We start from the raw sequence: 20,355 nt of genomic DNA on the forward strand, positions 1-20,355 counted from the left end.
ACTTCGCCAAAAAACTGAGCATAACTCGGGTAGTGTGTCACTTTGAGGACAAAACATTATTTCGCACATGTTTCGTCCCCAGGAGCAGCAAATGTTTCATCCTCGGCATGCGGCCGCCTCAGCGGCCACGTGTCATCAGAAATGGCTACGCGTGTCAGTGCTGACACGCGTGTCATAGGTTCGCCATCACTGTTAGAGGAAGAGAGAGAAACATCAATCAGTTGCCTCCCATACACTCCCCAATCAGGGAACAAATCTGCAACCTAGGTACGTGCCCTGACTGGGAATCGAACCTGCAACCTTTTGGTGTGCAGCACTACGCTCCAACCAACTAAGCCACCCAGCCAGGGCAGACACATGCTTCTTTACACAGGTGGGTATAGGATAGTTAACAGTTAACAACATGATAGAATAACAATGAGGGGGATTTGTGGTGTGTCCTCTGGTGTGGTGGTTGCCCTTGGAGGAGTGGGAGGTGGTGGAAGGAAATGACTTTGATATCCCAAAGGTATGTTATCTTTAGATGCAAAAGACAACAGACAGACTGGGGTTAAGGTGAATACGGACCTTTGTTAGGGAAAAATACCATCCTAGGACATAACTACCCATCAGGAACTGGTTTTAGTTAGGGGAAGTTTTTATTTTTTAATTCTCAACTGAGGATATGTTTTTTTCTTGAATTGATTTTAGAGAAAGCAAAACATCTATGTGAGAGAGGAACATTGATCAGCTGCCTCTGGTATGTGTCCCAATGGGGGATCAAACCCACAATCTGGGTAGGTGTCCTGACTGGGAATCAAACCCGCAACCTTTTGGTGCACCAGATGTCACTCAACCAACTAAGCCACTCCAGCCAGGGCAGTTAGGGAAAGTTTTCATTCCAGACCATTCTATGTGTTTATTTTAGATCTCTGAGTTTGCAAGGCCACCTACAGCCCCCCTGGCTTGCCAGATTTAGTGTATGGCCCATTTTTGTCCACAACACCCCGCCCCCCCCCCCCCCCCCCCCAGCGCCACTGGAAGCAGGAGGGTGTGGAGTGCGACCTGCACAGGTGCTGGTGACCCATGTGCTGCAGCCAGGGGCCATCCGTCAATGGGATGGTGGGGTGAGTGATATTAGGTCCAACCCTACCCTCTCTGAGAACACTCACTCCCAGGGGTCCCTTGGTTCCAAACCTCTGTCCCCCACCCCAGGCTCTCTTTGCCTCCTCCTACCCATATTGCATTCTACCATTCCATCTTTTAAACTCCCAGTCAAGCTAGTTTCAACTCCCATGATTAGCTAGTTTATTAATATTAATAATAGAAGAAAGCAAAGGGAAGGCCAGACATTGTAAGCATGGTCATCTGGGCAGCTTCACCAGGAAGCTGCAACTTCACACTCCCCAGGGAACCACTGGTCCATTCCCTGCAGGTCACTAAGGAAAGGGATCCAACAAAGGGGGAGATGGGTGCATGTGCAGTGAAGTCAGGGTGACATTTGTCTGTCAGTCTAACCTAGGAAAAAGATAATTGGCTAGTGGGGTGAGCCACTGCAATCACATGAAATCTTGAAGGGTTAATTGGTTAAGCTCCTAGTTATAATTCCCAGACAAAGAGGTCCCTCTCTCTTGCCTTGTTCTACTCTTGCCTCTTCTTTTTTTCTTTTTGGTTATTCCTCATCTGAGGATATTTTTTCCATTGGTTTTTAGAGAGTAGAAGCAAGGGAGGGAAAGAGAGAGGACACAACATCGATGTGAGAGAGACACATCAATTGGTTGCCTCTTGCAGGAGCCCCAACCAGGGCCAGAGATCGAACCTGCAACCCAGGTACATGCCCTTGACCGAGAATTTAACCTGCAACCCTCCAGTGTGCGAGCCGACTCTCCACTGAGCCATACCAGCCAGGGCTCTGCTCTTGCTTCTTGTTCACTGTTGTACTCTCTTGCTCCATGCCCCACACTTGCCCCTGTCTCTTCATCGTCCTGTGGCCTTAGAAAGGCCATGCAGACCCCACATGTAATGGACTGTAGCTGGGATCACAAGCTAAGCTAGCCTGATGCTGGACTGGACTGTGCTTTAATATGGAGTGAAGACTGGACAGTGGCCTTAATTCTTGTCCTGCTGAAGATAAGATTGGATCTTTTCTATGGTGGGACAGAGGGAAATGGGATATTAGAAACCCAGGAGTTCAATTCAATGGAAATAAAGATCACTTATCCTCCCAAGCACGTCTCAGGAATTCCTTTCCTTGTGACATCGCAAGAACTCCACTTCCGCTGGTAACAGGTTGGGACCCAGAAGGCACCCCACTGACAACACCAGGATCAACCTGCCATTCCACCTCTGCTGCCGCTCCCATCCGGCTTCCATCCGCTATGGCTGGATTTTTGCCTCCTTCCTGATCTCCCTGTTCACGGGAGTGCGATTTTAAGAGATTTTAAAAGATGTATAGATTTTAAAAGATTTTAGAGGGGTGTGGGGAGGTAGAAGAGGATAAAGGGGGGATAAATGGTGATGTAAGAAGACTTGACTTGGGGTAGTGAATGCACAATACAATATGCAGATGATATATTATAAAATTGTATACTTGAAACCTATATAATTTCATTAACCAATATTACGCCAATAAATTCAATTAAAACAAAAAAGCATGGATTTGGGGCCAGACAGACCTGGTTCTCCACCCAAGTCCCACCATTTACTAGTTTGTGGTCACAGGCAAGTTATTTTACGTCTTTTTATTTTTTTAAAATATATTTTATTGATTTTTTACAGAGAGGAAGAGAGAGGGATAGAGAGTTAGAAACATCGATGAGAGAGAAACATCGATCAGCCGCCTCCTGCACACCCCCTACTGGGGATGTGCCCGCAACCAAGGTACATGCCGTTAACCGGAATCGAACCCGGGACCCCTGAGTCCGCAGGCCGACGCTCTATCCACTGAGCCAAACCGGTTTCGGCTACTTTACCTCTTTAAGTCTCAATTAAATGTAGATAATTATGCCCACCCAAATATATTTTTGAAAGATTAAAATACAAACAAGGTCTTCATTTCTTATGCCATCTTTCCTCATCTATAAGGGAACTTATAAAGCTCAGCAAAAATAAAAATAAAATATGCATTGGCAATAAAAAGAATTGCAAGCTCTACCAAATGCTTTTCAAAGGTTTGAATGAAAGTGTTTCTTAAATAAATGATCTTTTTCTGTCTTTTTGTAGGTTGGTTTTTTTTTAAGTTGAGACTCAACATTTTTTTAAATTGATTTCAGAGAGTCAGGAAAGGGAGAGATAGAAACATCAATGATGAGAATCATTGATTGGCTGCCTCCTGCACACTCCCAACCAAGGATTGGAGTCCACAACCCCGGACATGTGCCCCTGACCATATTTGAACCCGGGACCCTTCACTCTGCAGGCTGATGCCCTATCCACTGAGCCAAACCAGCTTAAGTGAAAAAGTAAAAGGTGAAGTAAGCAGTAAAGTAGGACCTTACTCTCTGTGGGAACCATGCCAGAGACCCCGGACAACCAAGGCCACTCTAAACATGGGAAATCTGCCCTGACCAGTTTGGCTCAGTGGATAGAGCGTCAGCCTGCAGACTGAAGGGTCCCAGGTTCGATTCCAGTGAAGGGCATGTACCTTGGTTGCGGGCACATCCCCAGTGGGGAGTGTGCAGGAGGCAACTGATCGATGTTTCTCTCTCATCGATGTTTCTAACTCTCTATCCCTCTCCCTTCCTCTCTGTAAAAAATCAATAAAATATACTAAAAAAAAACAAAAAAAAACAAAACATAAACATGGGAAATCTTAATCAGAATGTTCAAAGCTAAGATATGATAAGCAGGTGCAAAGCCATAGCGATCTCATGGTATACTGCACACATGTGCCCTTCTGTAGCCGGGGGCGGGGGGGGTCAACTGGACCTTGGTTCAGCAACCTCAGTACTTCAGTTCTGGCTAGGAAAGAATTCAGAGCCAAGACTCCAACTATAAGAGAAATTTTATTTAGGAAGTCACAGAAGTGGAAGTGAGTGGTGGAGAAAATGGGCTCAGGAAACAAGTTACAGAGGCAAAAGAAAGGTCCTTGGACTTAGAAGAGAGGAAGGTAAAGGTACAGTGCTTGGGGGGTGGGTGGTAAGAGAGGGAAGAGAGAGGGAGGGGAAAGTATTGGGGGAGGGGGTGCTCCCAGGAGGGAGCGCACATGGGTCCTCAGTCCTACGGGTTTTTGGAGGTGGAGATTTTACAGGAGGTCCCAAAGGGGGATCTCAATAGAATATTCATCAGCTTTCCAGGTATAGCCTTTCAGGGCTGTGGTCTCCACTTATTGGCTGGTGCTGGGGCAGGGAGTCATTAGTTAATGCAGCTGCTCCTGAAGTCAGCCATGGCATCATTTGTCTGCTTTTGCTGTTTTTCTGGGCCTGGAGCTGAAACATAACTGAGGCCTAGATGCTATCTATAGGGAGGAAAGACCAGCGGGTCTCAACTACATGACCAGCTGACCAGTGATATTCCAAGGGAGGAAAGTTTACCCTTGGGGCAAGGTCCTTGTTTTCCCAGTTTTTGTTTGTTTTCTAAAGTACAATTTCCATTTATTTTTTCCCCCCAGAGAACTTTTCTTCACTCCTTAAAGACTTGGCTCCTCACATGGGCTTTGATGGAAGTCGTGGGGCAGTATCTGCAGGTCTAAATCGGGGAGGGGGTGCTCGGTTCTTCCGGGCTACCTTGCTGTGAAAGGCACAGCTCACACAGTAATGCAGCTTCACATACGGCTTGGGAAGCACATAGGCGTCGAAGACACTCGCTTCAGAGATGTCCCTAACGGCTGTAGCCTCTACTGTTTTGAATGATAAACTTTTTTAAAAAAAATGTTTTTATTGATTTCAAGGAGGAAGGGAGAGGGAGAGAGAGATGAAAACATCAATGATGAGAGAGAATCATTGATCAGCTGCCTCCTGCACACTGCATACTGGGGATGAAGGCCACAACCAGGCATGTGCCCTGCCCGGGAATCGAACCCATGACCTTCTGGTTCAGAGGTTGATGCTCAACCACTGAGCCATGCCAGCCGGGCATGACAAACTTCTTAATGGCCTTGTCCTTGGGCACGCACTGGGCGCAGTTGGTGCAACGAATAGGCTGCACATGGCCTCGGCCTTTTTTGGCACAACCATTATTCATTCTTTTCTTGGTCACCTTGGAAACGAGGACCCCAGAGAGTTGTTTTCCCAGTTTTGTCCACTGCTAGGCACCCAGGACTTTCACCCCAAGTGATCTTCTCTACCTGGCCTATCATCCTTGCTCTGCTCATGTCTGTCTAACTGCCTACCACAGTACAAAATAATAATAATAATAATAATAATAATAATAATAATAATAGATAATAATAACAACAACAATAATAATAGATTTAATAAACATAATGCAAATGCAGGATCTGGACCTTGTTCTACAACAGATCACTTTGCAAAAAGACATTTTAACATAGTGGGGGAAACTGCACATGAATTGCATATTAGATATTAAATTTTTTCCTGGGTGTGATAATTGTATTGACTCATACTTTTATATATTTTATTGATTTTTTTTCTTTTACAGAGAGGAAGGGAGAGAGATAGAGAGTTAGATACATCGATCAGCTGCCTCCTGCACACCTCCCACCGGGGATGTGCCCGCAACCAAGGTACATGCCCTTGGCTGGAATTGAACCTGGGACCCTCAGTCCGCAGCCTGACAATCTATCCACTGAGCCAAACCAGTTAGTGCTTGACTTATACTTTTAAAATAGTCATCTGCTAAATATTTATGAGTAAAAGACCTAATGTCTGGAATTTTTTTTTTTTTAAGTACTGCATTAAAGATGTGGGAGGAGTGTGGATGAAAAGATTGGCAAAATGTTGACAAATGGTGAAAATGAGTGATGGATATATGAGGATTCTTTTATACAACTCTATTTTTTGTTTATGCTTGGAAACATCTGTTAAACGGTTTTTATTTATTATTTTTTAAAAATATATTTTATTGATTTTTTACAGAGGAAGAGAGAGGGACAGAGTTAGAAACATCGATGAGAGAGAAACATCGATCAGCTGCCTCCTGCACAACCCCCACTGGGGATGTGCCCGCAACCAAGGTACATGCCCTTGACCGGAATCGAACCTGGGACCCTTGAGTACACAGGCCGACGCTCTATCCACTGAGCCAAACCGGTTTCGGCTGTTAAACGGTTTTTAAACAAAAATAAAAAATAACCTGATTAAAAAATGGGCAGAGCCAAATTTTCTATTATAAAGAATAAGAAATTATGTCAATAACCAGTGGCCACTCATCTAGAGCTTTACTCTTTAGATTTAAGTTGTCCTAACAGAGTAATTGCTGTAGGAGCTAAAGAAGAGTGCTGGGGGAAGATGCTGAAGAAATGAAAAGTGGTGTTGATGCTTTCCTGAGCACATACTATTCAGAGTCATAAAGAGATTTCTATACTTTTGTTTGTTAGAGCACTAATATTAGGTTTGAAATAATTTGATGGCAGGAGAGGGCTGTGTGCTAGATAATTCTACTTTCTGATGTTTAAAGGATATTGTGTGAAGATTTAGCCTACTGTAATCATGTAATTTTGCTTTTGGAGTTATTCCTTCCTTCTTAAAAATACCATTTTTTTTAAAAAAGACATATTTTTTAGAGTTGCTATGAATATAAGTTGATTTAAAGTAAAAAAAAAAAAAAAAAGGGACAGCCCTAGCTGGTTTGGCTCAGTGGATAGAGCGTTGGCCTGCAGACTGAAGGGTTCTGGGTTCGATTCCAGGCAAAGGCACATACCTCAGTTGCAAGCTCCTCCCCAGCATGGGCCCTGGTTGGGGCTCATGCAGGAGGCCTCTTTGCCCCCAACTGCCCTCCCTTGCTGGCCATCTTGTGATGACATGGGGGCCACCATCTTGTGACAATGTGGGTGCAACCATCTTGTGACCACATGGGGGTGGCCATCTTTGTGTGAGGGTGTGACGGTCTGCTGACCTGGTTGCCCCCAACAGCCCTCCCCTGCCGACCTGATCTCACCCCTAACTGCTCTCCCCTGCTGGCCTGATCGCCCCTAACTGCCTCTACCTGCCTGATCGCCCCTAACTGCCCTCCCCTGCTGGACTGATCTTACCCCCAACTGCCCTCCCCTACCGACCTGGTTGCCCCCAACTGCCCTCCCCTGCCAGCATGATCTCGCCCCTAACTGCCCGCCCCTGCTGGCCTGATTGCCCCTAACTGCCTCTGCCTTAGCCCCCACCACCATGGCTTTTTCTGGAAGGAAGTCGGATGTCCAGAAGATAGCTGGTTGACCTGGTCTAATTAGCATATTACCCTTTTAGTAATATAGATAGATTATATAGGATAGGATTGCTTAAATGGGAGGGGAAGCCTTTTTCAGCAGGAGAAGATGCTCTTGGCAGACAAAAATACATAATCCCTATATCTGGACTGATAGCCAGCCATATGCACTATACTGCCAAACTGGTCATTAAAAAATTAAACCGCTTTCTTACACCTTACACCAAACAGCTATTGCCCTTAAAACCCCTCCTCAGTCCCCACCTTAGGTTCTGCCTTCACTGCCCCCCTCTGCCAGCCTAGTCTCCCCTCAATGTCCCCCCTGCTGGTCTGGTCGCCCTTCACTGCCTCCCAACAACCTGGTTGCCCCACGCAGCCTGCTGTTCAGTCGTTTGGTTGACCCTCACTAACCCCCCTGCCAGCCTTGTCTCCCCATGTAGCCTGCTGTTTGGTCATAACTGTGAGGGCGTCCTGACCAATTTGCATATTCCCCTTTTATTAATATAGATTGTCAATATGTTAGGGGTTTGGTTGTGATTGTTGCAGGATGGGAATGTGTTCGGGGGTGGGTGAGTCAAAGAATGGCTTAGTGGACTAGATTGGGGGCAGTGGTACTAAAGAGAAGAAAGAATTATGGATGATGCCCAGGTTATGTATTTAGTTCTTCAATTTTGACAACTTGCCTGTCCATGAGCTCTGCCCGGACAGCAACAAGATCTGTCAGGGTCCTTTGTGTCCAGCAGGAGCTTACTTCAGGAGACACTTAGAATTGCTGAATTAACAAATAGTGCCACTAGTGGCCTGGCGCACAAAATTTGTGCACATTAAAAGGGGATTAATTAGAGGAAATAATTTAATATTGCTATTTGCCCTTTCTCTATAACAGAAGTGTCAGAGATGAAAGAAAATTAGTAAAATGTATATGAAAACCTTCCTCCTGTCAGAGTCTAGGGCACACCACGGGACCCAGAGTCAAGTCCCCACCCACCCACATGCACCTCAAAATCGCGTGAGACCCAGAACAGCCCCTCCCCTCCCGCATTGGGCTAGATCCAGACCAGCCAGTCCCACCCTTGTCAAGCCCCGCTGGGCAGGGGGCATACCCTCAGGTCCCCTGGCCTGGTGCCAGGAGGGGGGCGTGGCCTGAGGTCCCCCAGCCGAGACCAGGGCAGGGGGGCATGCCTTGAGGTCCCCCATCAAGCCCCACCAGGTGGGGGACACAGCCTGAGATCCCCTGTCAAGCCCCACTGGGTGGGAGGCATGGCCTGAGGTCCCCTATCAAGCCCTGCCGGGGGGGGGGGGGGCGCAGCCTCAGGTCCCCTGGCCCAGCACCGGGAGGGGGGCCTGAGATCCCCTGTCAAGCCCAACTGGCAGGGGGGGCGCAGCCACAGGTCCCCCATCAAGCCCTGCTGGGCTGGGGGGGGGGCACAGCCTGAGTTCCCCCAACCCAGCACTGGTGCACCTTGAGGTCCCCCTGCTGGGTGGGGATAATGGCCTGTGGCCCCCTGTCAAGCCCCACCAGGCAGGGGGGCACAGCCTCAGGTCCCCTGGCCCAGTGCTGGGTGAGGGGCACAGCCTGAGGACCCCTGTCAAGCCCCACCAGGCAGGGGGTGCAGTCTGAGGTCCCCCGGAGTGGTGCTGGGAGGGGGGCATGGCCTGAAGTCCCCTGTCAAGCCCCACCTGGTGAGGGGCGCAGCCTGAGGTTCCCCTGGCCTGGCGCTGAGGCAGGGGAGCAGCCTGAGGTCCCCTAGCCCAGCACCAGGACAGGAAGTGCACCTTGAGGTACCTCATTAAGCCCCGCCAGGCGGGGGATGTGGTCTCAGGTCCCCTGGCCTGGCACTGGGGTAGGGGGCGCAGCCTGAGGTCCCCTGTCAAGCCCTGCCAGGTGGGGGACGCTGCCTGAGGTGCCCTGTCAAGCCCTGCCAGGTGGGGGACGCTGCCTGAGGTGCCCTGTCAAGCCCTACGGGGCCAGGGGAGGGCCTAGCCTCAGGTCCCTGCTGATTGCTCGATAAGGCTCCTTATGGGAACTTGGCCTCAGCTGTGGGTACAGCCATCTTTGTGACGGAGTGATGGTCAATTTGCATATTTTGGTCATATTTCCTCTCTATTAGATAGGATTCTAGAGGCCTAATACACAAAATCCATGTAAGGGGCTCGGCCCTAGCAGCCTTGGCACAGCCCTGGCTGGCCCTCGCAGCCCCAGCTTCGTCTGGAACATCGTCCGGAAAGACGTCTGGAAGGTCGTTCAGCTGTTCGGTCTAATTAGCATATTAGCTCTTTATTATATAGGATACACACACACACACACACACACACACACACACACACACAGATGTATACTTATTATTATTTTTTTTAATCCTCACCTGAGGATTTTTCCCCCTGTTAATCTTTAGGGAGATAATGGGAGGGAGGTGAGGGAGAGAAACATTAATGTGAAAGAGATATATCAACTGGTTGCTTCTCACATGTACCCTGATCGGGGCCGGGTAACGAACCCACAACTGAAGTATGTCCCCTTGACTGGGAATTGAACCTGACCCTTTGGTCCATGAGCCAACGCTCTAACCACTGAGATAAACCGGCCAGGACAGAGTGATACATTTTAAAAAGCAAGTCTGAAGACATTGATTTAGGTTTAAAGACTCTTCTGCATCCCCACTACCCTGTACAGGGTCCCTCAAGGAACTTGAACTGCTGTGTTTCCTGGGGAGCCCATAGGAAATACATTCATTGAATTCATCCAACAAATATTTACTGAGCATCATCACTATTCTGGGTAGAGAGTACACAACAGAGAATAAGACAGATAAAAATCCCTACCTTCATGGAGCTGACATTCTAGTGAGGGACACAATAAACGAATACATCAAATGTGTGGTGTGCCAGACAGTGGTAAGTATTCAAGGGAAAAATAAAACAGAAGGAAGACAGAGAATATGTATGTATCTGGGAGAGGGCTATCATTTTACAGAGAGTGACAATCATAAAGGGAAGAACTTTCCAGGCAGAGCCAACAACACAGACAAAAGCCCTGGGGCAACAATGTGCCTGACAGGTTAGAGGAGCATCAAGTAGGCCAATAAACACTGGGGCAGAGTGGGAGGGGCAGGACGAAGATGAGGTCATCCAGGGATCCAGTTTCTGTAGGGTTTTATAGGCCTGCTTTTTGCCTGTTTCAGCCTCACCTTCTTGTCTTTTATACAGTGAACAGAGGGGGGCCCTGATCTGACTCAGGTGTTCACAAGTTCCCTGTGACTGCAGGAGGGGAACAGAATATGGAAGTAGGCTGACCAGTGAAGCTACTAAAATAGTGAGGTAGGAGGTGATACCGGCTAGTACCAGGGAGGGGCAGAGAATGAGGTTAGAAGTGGTCAATTCTGGATAGATTTTATTTTATTAATATATTTTATTGATTTTTTTTTTTTTTTTACAGAAAGGAAGGGAGAGGGATAGAGAGTTAGAAACATCGGTGAGAGAGAAACATCGACCAGCTGCCTCCTGCACACCCCCTACTGGGGATGTGCCCGCAACCAAGGTACATGTCCTTGACAGGAATCGAACCTGGGACCCTTCAGTCCCCAGGCCGAGGCTCTGTCCAGAGCCAAACCGGTTAGGGCTGGATAGATTTTAAAGGAAGAGCTAACAGCATTTGCCAATGGACTGGACAAGGAACATGTCCTGGCCCAGTTCGAATAACAAACCTGTGGTCCAACAACATCAGGTTTATTTACCACAGCAATGAGGGAGACTCCACACGAGCGGTACTGTGGGGAGTCTCACCACAGGAAAAGATAGTTATTTCGGGTTTGGGGGCAGGGTGACATTTAGGTGAGATGTAAATGAAAGTGGATAGGCTCAATGCAAAGTATAACTGTATATAAAGGGATCTATATCAAGTCTGGATTGTGCAATGGGCCCAGGGTCCTGGCCCCTTGGAAACAATAACGTTTAGATAGAGGTGGAATGCTGTGTCCAGAATCACCTAAGCTGAAGCTCTGCACCGCCATTGTAAATTGAGGCTGCTTCTGTGCCAAAGTGACTTAACGCCTCTGGCCTTATAAGTGAGATGTTTCATTCTTACTGATATAACTTAACTTGAAACAACAAAGTTTGTGATAGTCTATGATTTTAGAGAACACAGTTTCCCTGTCAGTAAGAAAGTAGTAGTCTCTCCAAGAAAGGGAGTTGTGTCCTTTTACATCTGCAGCATATCCCTGAAAAAATATAGAAATATTTTTCCCTTTTAACTCTTCATCTGGCTTTTTTTGTGTCTGTTATTCCAGCCAAATAAATGGGAAGGCAGGTGTTTTTTTTTTTACAGTTCAAGCGAACTTTTACTTTCTCAAGTGTGAGGAAAAAGAGGTAAGGATGACTCTAAGGATTTTGCCTTAAGGACAGGAAGGATGGAGTAAGCTCTTAACTGAGGTTGTGGAAGGTTTGGGGGAGACAAGATCAGGAGCTCGGTTTCGGATGTTTTGAGTTTGAACTGTCTCAAATTCGTGGAGATGGTTCATGGTTCCTTACAGACCCAGGAACAACCTCACTTCTCCCTACAGCGCGCCCTACCCCCCCGCACTCCCCTTTTTCCGCCTGCTCCCTTCACTCACTACCTGTAGTTAATCATCTAGCCCTGTATTTTTTAAAATATATATTTTTTATTGATTTTTTTACAGAGAGGAAGGGAGAGGGATAGAGTTAGAAACATCCATGAGAGAGAAACATCAATCAGCTGCCTCCTGCAACCCCGCCCCCCCCCCCCCCCTGCCACCACCACCACCACCACCACCACCGGGGACGTGCCCCCAACCAAGGCACAAGCCGGGACCCTTCAGTCCGCAGGCCGACGCTCTACCCACTGAGCCACACCGGTCAGGGCTGTCTAGCCCGGTTTTACGTATCTGCACCTTCGTTATGTGCGGCGTTTGCTGGTGAAACGCTGAGAATACCGTCTCTTCACCCGCCAACCCTGCTTCTACACTGCAAGCTGGACCAGGTGCCCGCATGGGGCTGTACCTCCGCCCCCTCCTCAGGGCGGCTGCCGGCCGGCAGGGTTGGAGCATTTCGGAGCCCAGCAGCACTCGGGCACGGCTGTCCAGCCCGTAGCTTCCCGCGGTCTGCAGCAGCACTCCGGTGGCCGCCCGGGGCCGCCGAGTCCCACCCCGCTTACGCTCACTCCTCTGGGCTCCTTTCGGAGCCCGGGTGCCCCTTCACGTGCCTCGGGAGGGAGGAGTGCGCCTGCGAACTACAACTCCAGGCCCTTCCGGTTACCTCACCTGCACCCTGGTCACGGGGGGAATGGGGGGGGGGGGGATAAAGGAGTCTCTTCCCGTCACCGGGACCTGGTCGCCAGTTCGGGGAGAGGTGGCCTCCCGGCGCTTCGGAGCCTGCGCCAACTCGTCTCCCCGCTTCGGCTCCACCCTGGCTTTCGTCCGGGAGACGCCGCTGCCGGGCTAGTTGCCCTGCGGCGGCAGCCAAAAGCGAGATGTGCCGGCTTTTGGTCTCGGCCACGCAAAAGTGAAAACCCAGTGTGTTTTAGTGAGGGAGGAAAACGCGGACCAGATAACCAGCGTCACCGTCCTGGAACCTGGCTGTGGCTCCACCCCGCCGAGCACTCCACCCCGCCTCTTATTCCTCATTGGTCAAAAGCACCGCCCGGCAGTCCTGCGATTGGCCAAACCGGCGGCTACCGCATCCAATGGGCGGCGGCACTGGCTTTCCCGCTGCCGTTCGTTACTTGAGAGGGTCGTGGCGGCGGCGGCGGCAGTTGAGTGTAACGGTCACCCGGCTCCGGTGCGACCATGGCGGCCTTGGGGCCCGGAGGCTACGCGCGGAACGATGCGCGGAGAGGCCAGTCCTCCCCGCCTCCCTCTCCAGCGCTCGGTCTCCGCCGGCGGACGCGACTCCCCGCGGCGCCCGAGGACACAGTGCAGAACCGGGTGAGGAGCGCTTGCCTTCCCCTCCCCAAGGCCCTTCCCTGAGATAGTTGGCCCCGCCTATCAGCTCCCGGCTTTTGACTCTCAGGCCCCGTCCCGTTCCTAAGCCCCGCCCCTTTAGTCCAGGCCCCTCCCATTTCCCCATCTCCTCCTCTCACGGGTACTGCCCGTCATTCCTAGCCCCACCTCTCATGCCCTGGCCCCACCCTCAGCCCTGGGGGCATTCCTGGGTTCCTCCCTTGTCTCTGCCTTCCTGCGTGCGAATTCCTTCAGGCTTTAGGCGTCTCTCTGAGCCCTTTCACTTGTTGGCCTCGCCCCTGCTGAGTTAGAGTCTTAACCTGCCCCAACTCTTCCTCAGCTCTACCCCGCCTTCCCTCACCCCCTGCCTTCTCTTCCATTCTCCCTACCAAGGTGGGATTCTTATTCTATAGAACCACCCAAAATTATGGTGAGGATGTGAGTAATTGTAATAGCTCAGCCGTGCTACTTGGAGGGAGGCTTACAGAAGTCCTAAGACACACAAACAAAGGAGATGGTTTTAGAGTAGGTAGAGGGAATTCCATTAGCACAGCAGCAATTTTAAAAATTGCTCTCCAAACTTTCTGAGCCATAAAGTATGTTTTTATAAAATGGAGATAACAGTAACCGTACCATGGAGTTGCAGGGAGATGAAATAAAATTGTGACTTATGACCTGCTTGGCACAGAGTCCAGATAAAGGATGGATACATGCTGTGACCTGCTGTATCACCCACTCCTGGCGGCAAGGCCCTGGGCACGTGGCCCCTATCCACCCCTCTGGTGGTACCTCCATCCTCCCTCATAAAAAGGTTCAATCTCACTTTCCTGCTGTCTGTTTTCCTGAGGCACCAACCTCTTTCCCACTTCCTAGCCTTTGTGTTTGGTGAGTCTGAGCTGTTTGCCATAGTCTACCTAGTATGGCTCCTCATCCCTTAAGTCTCAGCTGGAATATCCCTACCCTAAAGGCCTCTTGAACTCCAGCCTAAAGCAAGTACCCACCTTAATCTTTCACCCAGCTTCCTATACTTCATAGCCTTTATCTTACATGTTTCTGAAAGTGTCTTGTCAGCTCTAAACTTTCTATAATGTAGAGGAATAACGATGGCAATTTCAGACAGGCAGTATAGCAAGGTGGGTAAGAACACAGGTTCTGGATCCAAAATGCCTGGATGTAAACCTTAAACTCTTCTTCCATGTGTCCCTCAATTTCCCCCTCTGTAAAATGAGGCTAATAGTATAGATAAAACATTAGATAGTATTTGTGAGGATTAAGTGAGCTCATATATATATCTTAAGCACTTACAACAACACCTGGTACATTGCAAAAACTCCACCTTGCCACTCTGCTGGTGTGGGACCTTGAACCTCAGTGTCCTCATCTGTAAAAACAGGGCTGATAATAGTGCCTTCTTCCGTGGGTTGTTTTGGGGTTTCAAGTCTTGCATCCACATGAAATACTTAAAAATTTATTCCAAGGTCATCTTCTTAGTGAGGCCTTCTTCCCTACCCCTGTGCTCCCAGTTTCCTTTCCTGCTTTGTTTTTCTTTATTGCTCTTATCATCACCTGATACCTATTTTGCATGTTTTTTCTATTCATTTTCTTGGTATGTCCTCCATCCCATCACCACCAGAATGTGAGCTCCAGAAGGGCAGGGATTTTTGTGTGTTTTCCTCACCATGCTATGCCTTTAACATGGCCCTGTGTATTTGTCAAAGGAATGTTGAGGAAAACAAGTGTTAGCTGCTGGTAGATGATGATAGAAGCTCAGTGAGTGTGTTGAATATAACAAGAACAGAATGGGTGGCTGAGGTGGCTGTGTTACATGGGACCTGCTGAGGGTAGGTGCTTTTGACGTGGACTTTTCCCCTGCAGGTGTCACTGGAGAAGGTGCTTGGCATCACAGCCCAGAACAGCAGTGGCCTAACCTGTGACCCCAGCACAGGCCACGTGGCCTACCTAGCAGGGTGAGTGGATGGGCCTTGGTTTTTTCATCTGTAGAATGCAGATAGTGCTGCCTACCCCTGAGGGCTGTGGAGAAGATTCCATCGGTATCTACAACAGTACCTGGCATGTGAGCACTATGAAAGCCTTATTGTGACTGCAGGTGGGAGATGGTAGTGATTATGGGGAAGACAAGTGGTTAAAACTTAAGCCATATCAGACAACCTGGATTTGTGTCCCAGGCCCACCATGTGCCCCTCTCTGAGCCTCTGCTTCTGTGGTTATAAAACAGAAATAGTGATACCCTCCTCTTGGATTGTTGAGAGTACTGAAGGACATTCTACAACTGTATATTGCACAAATACTGATAAAGTCTGACACTGTTCTGGGCACCAAAGGGACTCCCCCTCCAACCCTCATAGGGCAGGGCAGACCCATGGTCATTACTGATAAACATGAATCTGTTAGTCTTGGGGAAGTAAGCAACCCAAGGTAAAGGACAAGGGTGGGCTTTTTAATCTTGACAGGTATAGATTCACATCCCCACTCTGTCCCAGACCTACTGGGTAGCCCTGGACAAAGGACTTCCCCTCTCTGGGCTTCAGTTTCCTCCTCTATAAAATGGGACGAAGATTCCTGACCTTTTCTGGCAGTTGTAAGGATTTAAAGAGATCATGCACACAAGTCTTTATTAGCCCAGGGCCTGGAAGGATAATTATCACAGAGGAAGTGTTGGTTTCTATTTAAGAATGTTTTAATGATAAATATGAAGTGCCCTAGAATTCTCAGCATAGACATCTGGAAGAGCAATGTCTTACACAGAGAGAATCTTCTGTTCAGAGGGAGCCTTTTTTACGTGTGAGCTCTCTTCTGTTGGGGACAGAATATCCCTGGATTCCAATACTCCCCTCAGTTTGGGCACATTTTCTTTTTTCTCCCCAGCTGTGTGGTGGTGATTTTGGACCCCAAGGAGAACAAGCAGCAGCACATTTTTAACACTGCCAGGTAGGCTGGGGCCTGGGCATGGGCAGGGGTGGAACCCTGGAAGTGCTCATGGTTAGGTGACTCACTCATTCACTCACCCATCGGTTCAGCAACATTAACCAAGTCTCTGTGTTAGGTATTATCCCAGGTGCTGAGGTCACAACAATGAACAAAAGAGATGAGAATCTTTGCTCTCTGTAGAGCTGCCAGCTCAGAGAGGGAGACAGACTAAAGCCAATTGGCTAGCAATGACCTCTGTGACCTTTGCTATGGGGAAATGACAAGGGATGTGTTAGGGCAGGTTTATAGGCAGAGAGTAGAGGATAAGCCATATCAGAGCGCTCTGGAAAGGCATTCCTGAGGCTGAGACCTGGAGGAAGTAAGGGGTAACCCATGTGAAGGTGAGGGAAAAGCATTTCAGGCAGAGGGCAAAGGCTTGGGTTGTTTGAGGAGCAGCCAAGGATCCACGTGCTTGGAATAGAGGTGTGGGTGGGGGGAGATGAGGCAGAAACAGGCAGAAGCCACATTACCTGGGCCTTAGGGAGGGGTTTGGAAACTGACTGCAAAGAGAAGCCACTAGAGGGCATTTATAGGTTAAGGATTTGCTTTTTACACCCTAACCTTCCAGTACCCTCAGTCTCCCTTCCCTGTTTTACTTTTCTCCACAAAAGGTACTTCTTTCTCATAATGCAACAACATTTCCTCACTAGTGATATTTATTGTCTGTCTCCCTTCCATAGTGTGAGCTCTCTGAGGGCAGAGACTTTCTCTTACTGAATTTCTATGTCCCTTTCACCTAGAGCAGTAGCTAGCACATTGATGGCACTTATTATTTCAGGAATGAATGAATGAATGTGATTTAGAAAGCTCCCTCTAACTTCCCCTTATTGGGGAAGGCCCTTGGCCCTAAGTAGCCCAAGTTGGTGTCCAGGGGTCTGCCTTCAGGTTGATTGATCACTGTGCCATCCAACAGATGGCATGGAAAGGGTCCACTCTCAACCACTGATGGGTCTGTCTTAGGAGGTGGTGTGGCCAGAGTAGCGGTTTTCACCTAGCTGCATTTCAGAGTCACCTGACCCCTGGGCCTCACTCCCAGAGAAGGCCTAATCATTGGTCTGGAGTGAGGCATGGGTATTGGAACTTTAAAGCTCTTTATATTAAAACTAGAGGCCTGTTGCACGAAGAGATTCGTGCAATAGGCCTTCCTTCCCTTGGCTTCCAGCACTGGTTTTCCTCCGGCACCTGGGACCCAGGCCTTCGCTCTGGCCAGAGTCTGCCTTCTTTGTCTTCGCTGCAGACTCCGGCCAGAGTCTGCCTTCTTTGTCTTTGCTGCAGGCTCCGGCCGGAGTCTGCCATCTTCGCTGCAGACTCAGGCCGGAGTCTGCCATCTTCGTCTTCACTGCTTCACTGCAGACTCCAGCCAGAGTCTGCTGTCTTTGTCTTTGCTGCAGACTCTGGCTGGAGTCCGCCATCTTCATCTTCGCTGCAGACTCCAGAGTCTGCAGTCTTCGTCTTCACTGTGGCCAGAGTGCCGCTCCTGTAAATCCCTTCACCACCTGCCCTCCCTCTCATAGCAGGCGTCCTGACCTGCCCAGCCACTCCACGCCTGCCATCTTTCTCCTTCTAATTTGCATACTCCCTCCTGATTGGCTGGTGGGTGTAGCGGAGTGATGGTTAATTTGCATGTTTCTCTTTTATTAATGTAGATTATTTCATTTTATGATTTTTTTTCTAAAATTTTATTTTATTGATTTTTTACAGAGAGGAAGAGAGAGGGATAGAGAGTTAGAAACATCGATGAGAGAGAAACATTGATCAGCTGCCTCTTGCACACCCCCAACTGGGGATGTGCCCGCAACCAAGGTACATGCCCTTGACCAGAATCGAACCTGGGACCCTTCAGTCCGCAGGCCGACACTCTATCCACTGAGCCAAACCGGCTTCGGCTCATTTTATGATTTTTTTGGTTAATCCTCACTTGAGGATATTGTTTCCATTGATTTTTAGAAAGATTGGAAGGGAGGAAGGGAGGGACGATATTGAGGTGGGGGAGAAATGTCGGTGTGAGAGAGACACATCGATTGGTTGTCTCCCTCACATGCTTCCACCAGGGCCAGGGATTGAACAGAAACCCAGGTATGCACCCTATACTGGGAATTGAACCCTCCACCCTTTACTGCACAGATTGATTCTCTAACCACTAATCAACACTGGCCGGGCTAAAATAATTTTAGACTTAACAAGAATACTACAAAGAGTGTGTGAATACCTTTTACCCATATTTCCCAAATGTTAACATTTTACCACATTTGCTTTGTCATTCTGTCTATATACATATTAATTTTTCTCTGAATCATTTGAGAGTAAACTGCAAGCATGATGTTCCTGTATCTCTAAATACTTCGGCTTGTATTCCTGGGAGGAGGGAGGATGATGTGGTCCTTTAAAACTGCAATACATTCAACAGTATCAAGAAATTAAAATTGATACTTCACTACCATCTATTCCTCATTCAGGTTTCACCATTTGTCCCAAGAATGTCCTTTATAGCAAAAGGATTCTGTCCAGAACCATGCATTGCTTATCATTGTCTCTTTCAGTCTGAAGCAGTTCCTCCATCTTTTCTTGACTTTTATGACCTTGACACTTTTGAGGATTACAAGCCAGGTAATTTGTAGAATATGCCAACCTTTGGGATTGTCTGATGTTTCCTCATACATAGATTCACGTCTACATCTTTGGCAGGAACACCTCAGAAGGAATGCTGTGTTCTTCTCAGTACATTCTATCAGGAAGTTCATGATATTGATCTCTCTCATGACTGGTGGTATTCACTTTGAGCCCTTGATTAAGGTGGTGTCTGCCAGACTTCTCCATTATGAAGCCTCCATTTTCCCCTTAGCAGAGCTTCTCTGAAGCTTTGCAGATATTACCCTGTTTCTCACCAAACTTTTACTCACTAGTCTCAGCATGGCTTTGACATTTTTAAAAAGCTCTGTAGGGAATTCTGACATGCAGCCAAGACTGAGAACCTCTGGCCTACAGTCCAGGTCTCTGCCCTGCGTGGTTAGGTATCCTTGGGCAGGGGACTGTGTTGAAGTTTCAACTGTGTTGAAGTTTCCTCATCTCAAAACTGGCTAATGAGTGTCCTGACTTCATGGAATGTGTGTGAGGAATCAGCATACCGATGCCCATATAGCATTTGACAGAGGGCTGGGCACAAGGTCAGGGCACATGACAGTCAGGACACAAGGGCATGTTCTTCCTGTACATAAGTCTGGAGGTGGACACCCAGGGGGCTGGTGTCTCTGTGAGCATTAGGGCCCCCACTCTGTCTTTCTCTTCCACCATGCTTATTGTGAGGCTTCTGTTCTTGAAGTCACCACTTGACCCAAGATGGAGTTCTGGCTGTCATGTACTTTCTTCAGAAGGGGAACAAGTAGGGAGCAGGGCAAAATTCCCTTCGAGAAGCTTTTCTGGAAATTGCAACAGCACCTCTCATTGGCCAGACTAAGTATGTAGCTGTACCTGTGGAGCTACAAGAGAGGTGAGGAAATGTACTCTAGCTGGAGACATTGCCATCCCAATTAAAACTGATATTCTGTGAGTGGGGAAGGAGGGGTGAGTTGCTATTAGGTAGGCAGCTCACCTTTGCTGCTGTAGGAGCAATGGGAAGCCATCAGAGGGTTGAGTGAATGATAAATGTTCTCTAAGATTGTCAAAGACTTATTGAAAGACTTACTTACTTAACTGTACACCAGTTTACTCATGTAAGGGAGACAAGTACTAGACCAGTGGTCGGCAAACTCTTTAGTCAACAGAGCCAAATATCAACAGTACAACGATTGAAATTTCTTTTGAGAGCCAAATTTTTTAAACTTAAACTTCTTCTAACGCCCCTTATTCAAAATAGACTCGCCCAGGCCATGGTATTTTGTGGAAGAGCCACACTCAAGGGTCCAAAGAGCCGCATGTAGCTCGCGAGCCACAGTTTGCCGAACACGGTACTAGACTGTTAAGGAAGAGATGTAAAAACAGCATTAAAAAAAAAGAGGAGAGAGAAAAAAACAATGCAGTCTTGGAGCAGTGAAACTTGCTACCAAAAATGTGCAAACTAATCTGGTTATTCAGTCATTGTGCTGGCTATCTGGGAGTATCAGAGAGAAACATGTTGATT

General features: G+C 48.2%; 1 protein-coding gene across 6 annotated transcripts in view; it reads left to right on the top strand.

Moving 5' to 3' along the window:
- The first annotated feature begins 12,604 nt into the window (after nt 1-12,604).
- The window catches only part of WDR62 (WD repeat domain 62), a 40,937-nt gene continuing 33,186 nt past the window's right edge, over nt 12,605-20,355 (top strand). For 3 of the 6 annotated variants that reach the window (XM_079799583.1, XM_079799582.1, XM_079799581.1), the window contains exons 1-3: nt 12,605-13,235; nt 15,126-15,217; nt 16,137-16,199. In XM_079799583.1, coding sequence (XP_079655709.1) covers nt 13,098-13,235; nt 15,126-15,217; nt 16,137-16,199 — 293 coding nt within the window. In that variant the 5' untranslated portion in view covers nt 12,605-13,097. Of the gene's footprint in view, nt 13,236-15,125; nt 15,218-16,136; nt 16,200-20,355 lie in introns of those variants that run through there. The other 3 variants (XM_079799586.1, XM_079799585.1, XM_079799584.1) reach the window with 3 other exon arrangements.

The sequence above is a fragment of the Cnephaeus nilssonii genome, assembly GCF_951640355.1.
Source record: "Cnephaeus nilssonii genome assembly, chromosome: 20".
NCBI lineage: Eukaryota > Metazoa > Chordata > Mammalia > Chiroptera > Vespertilionidae > Cnephaeus > Cnephaeus nilssonii.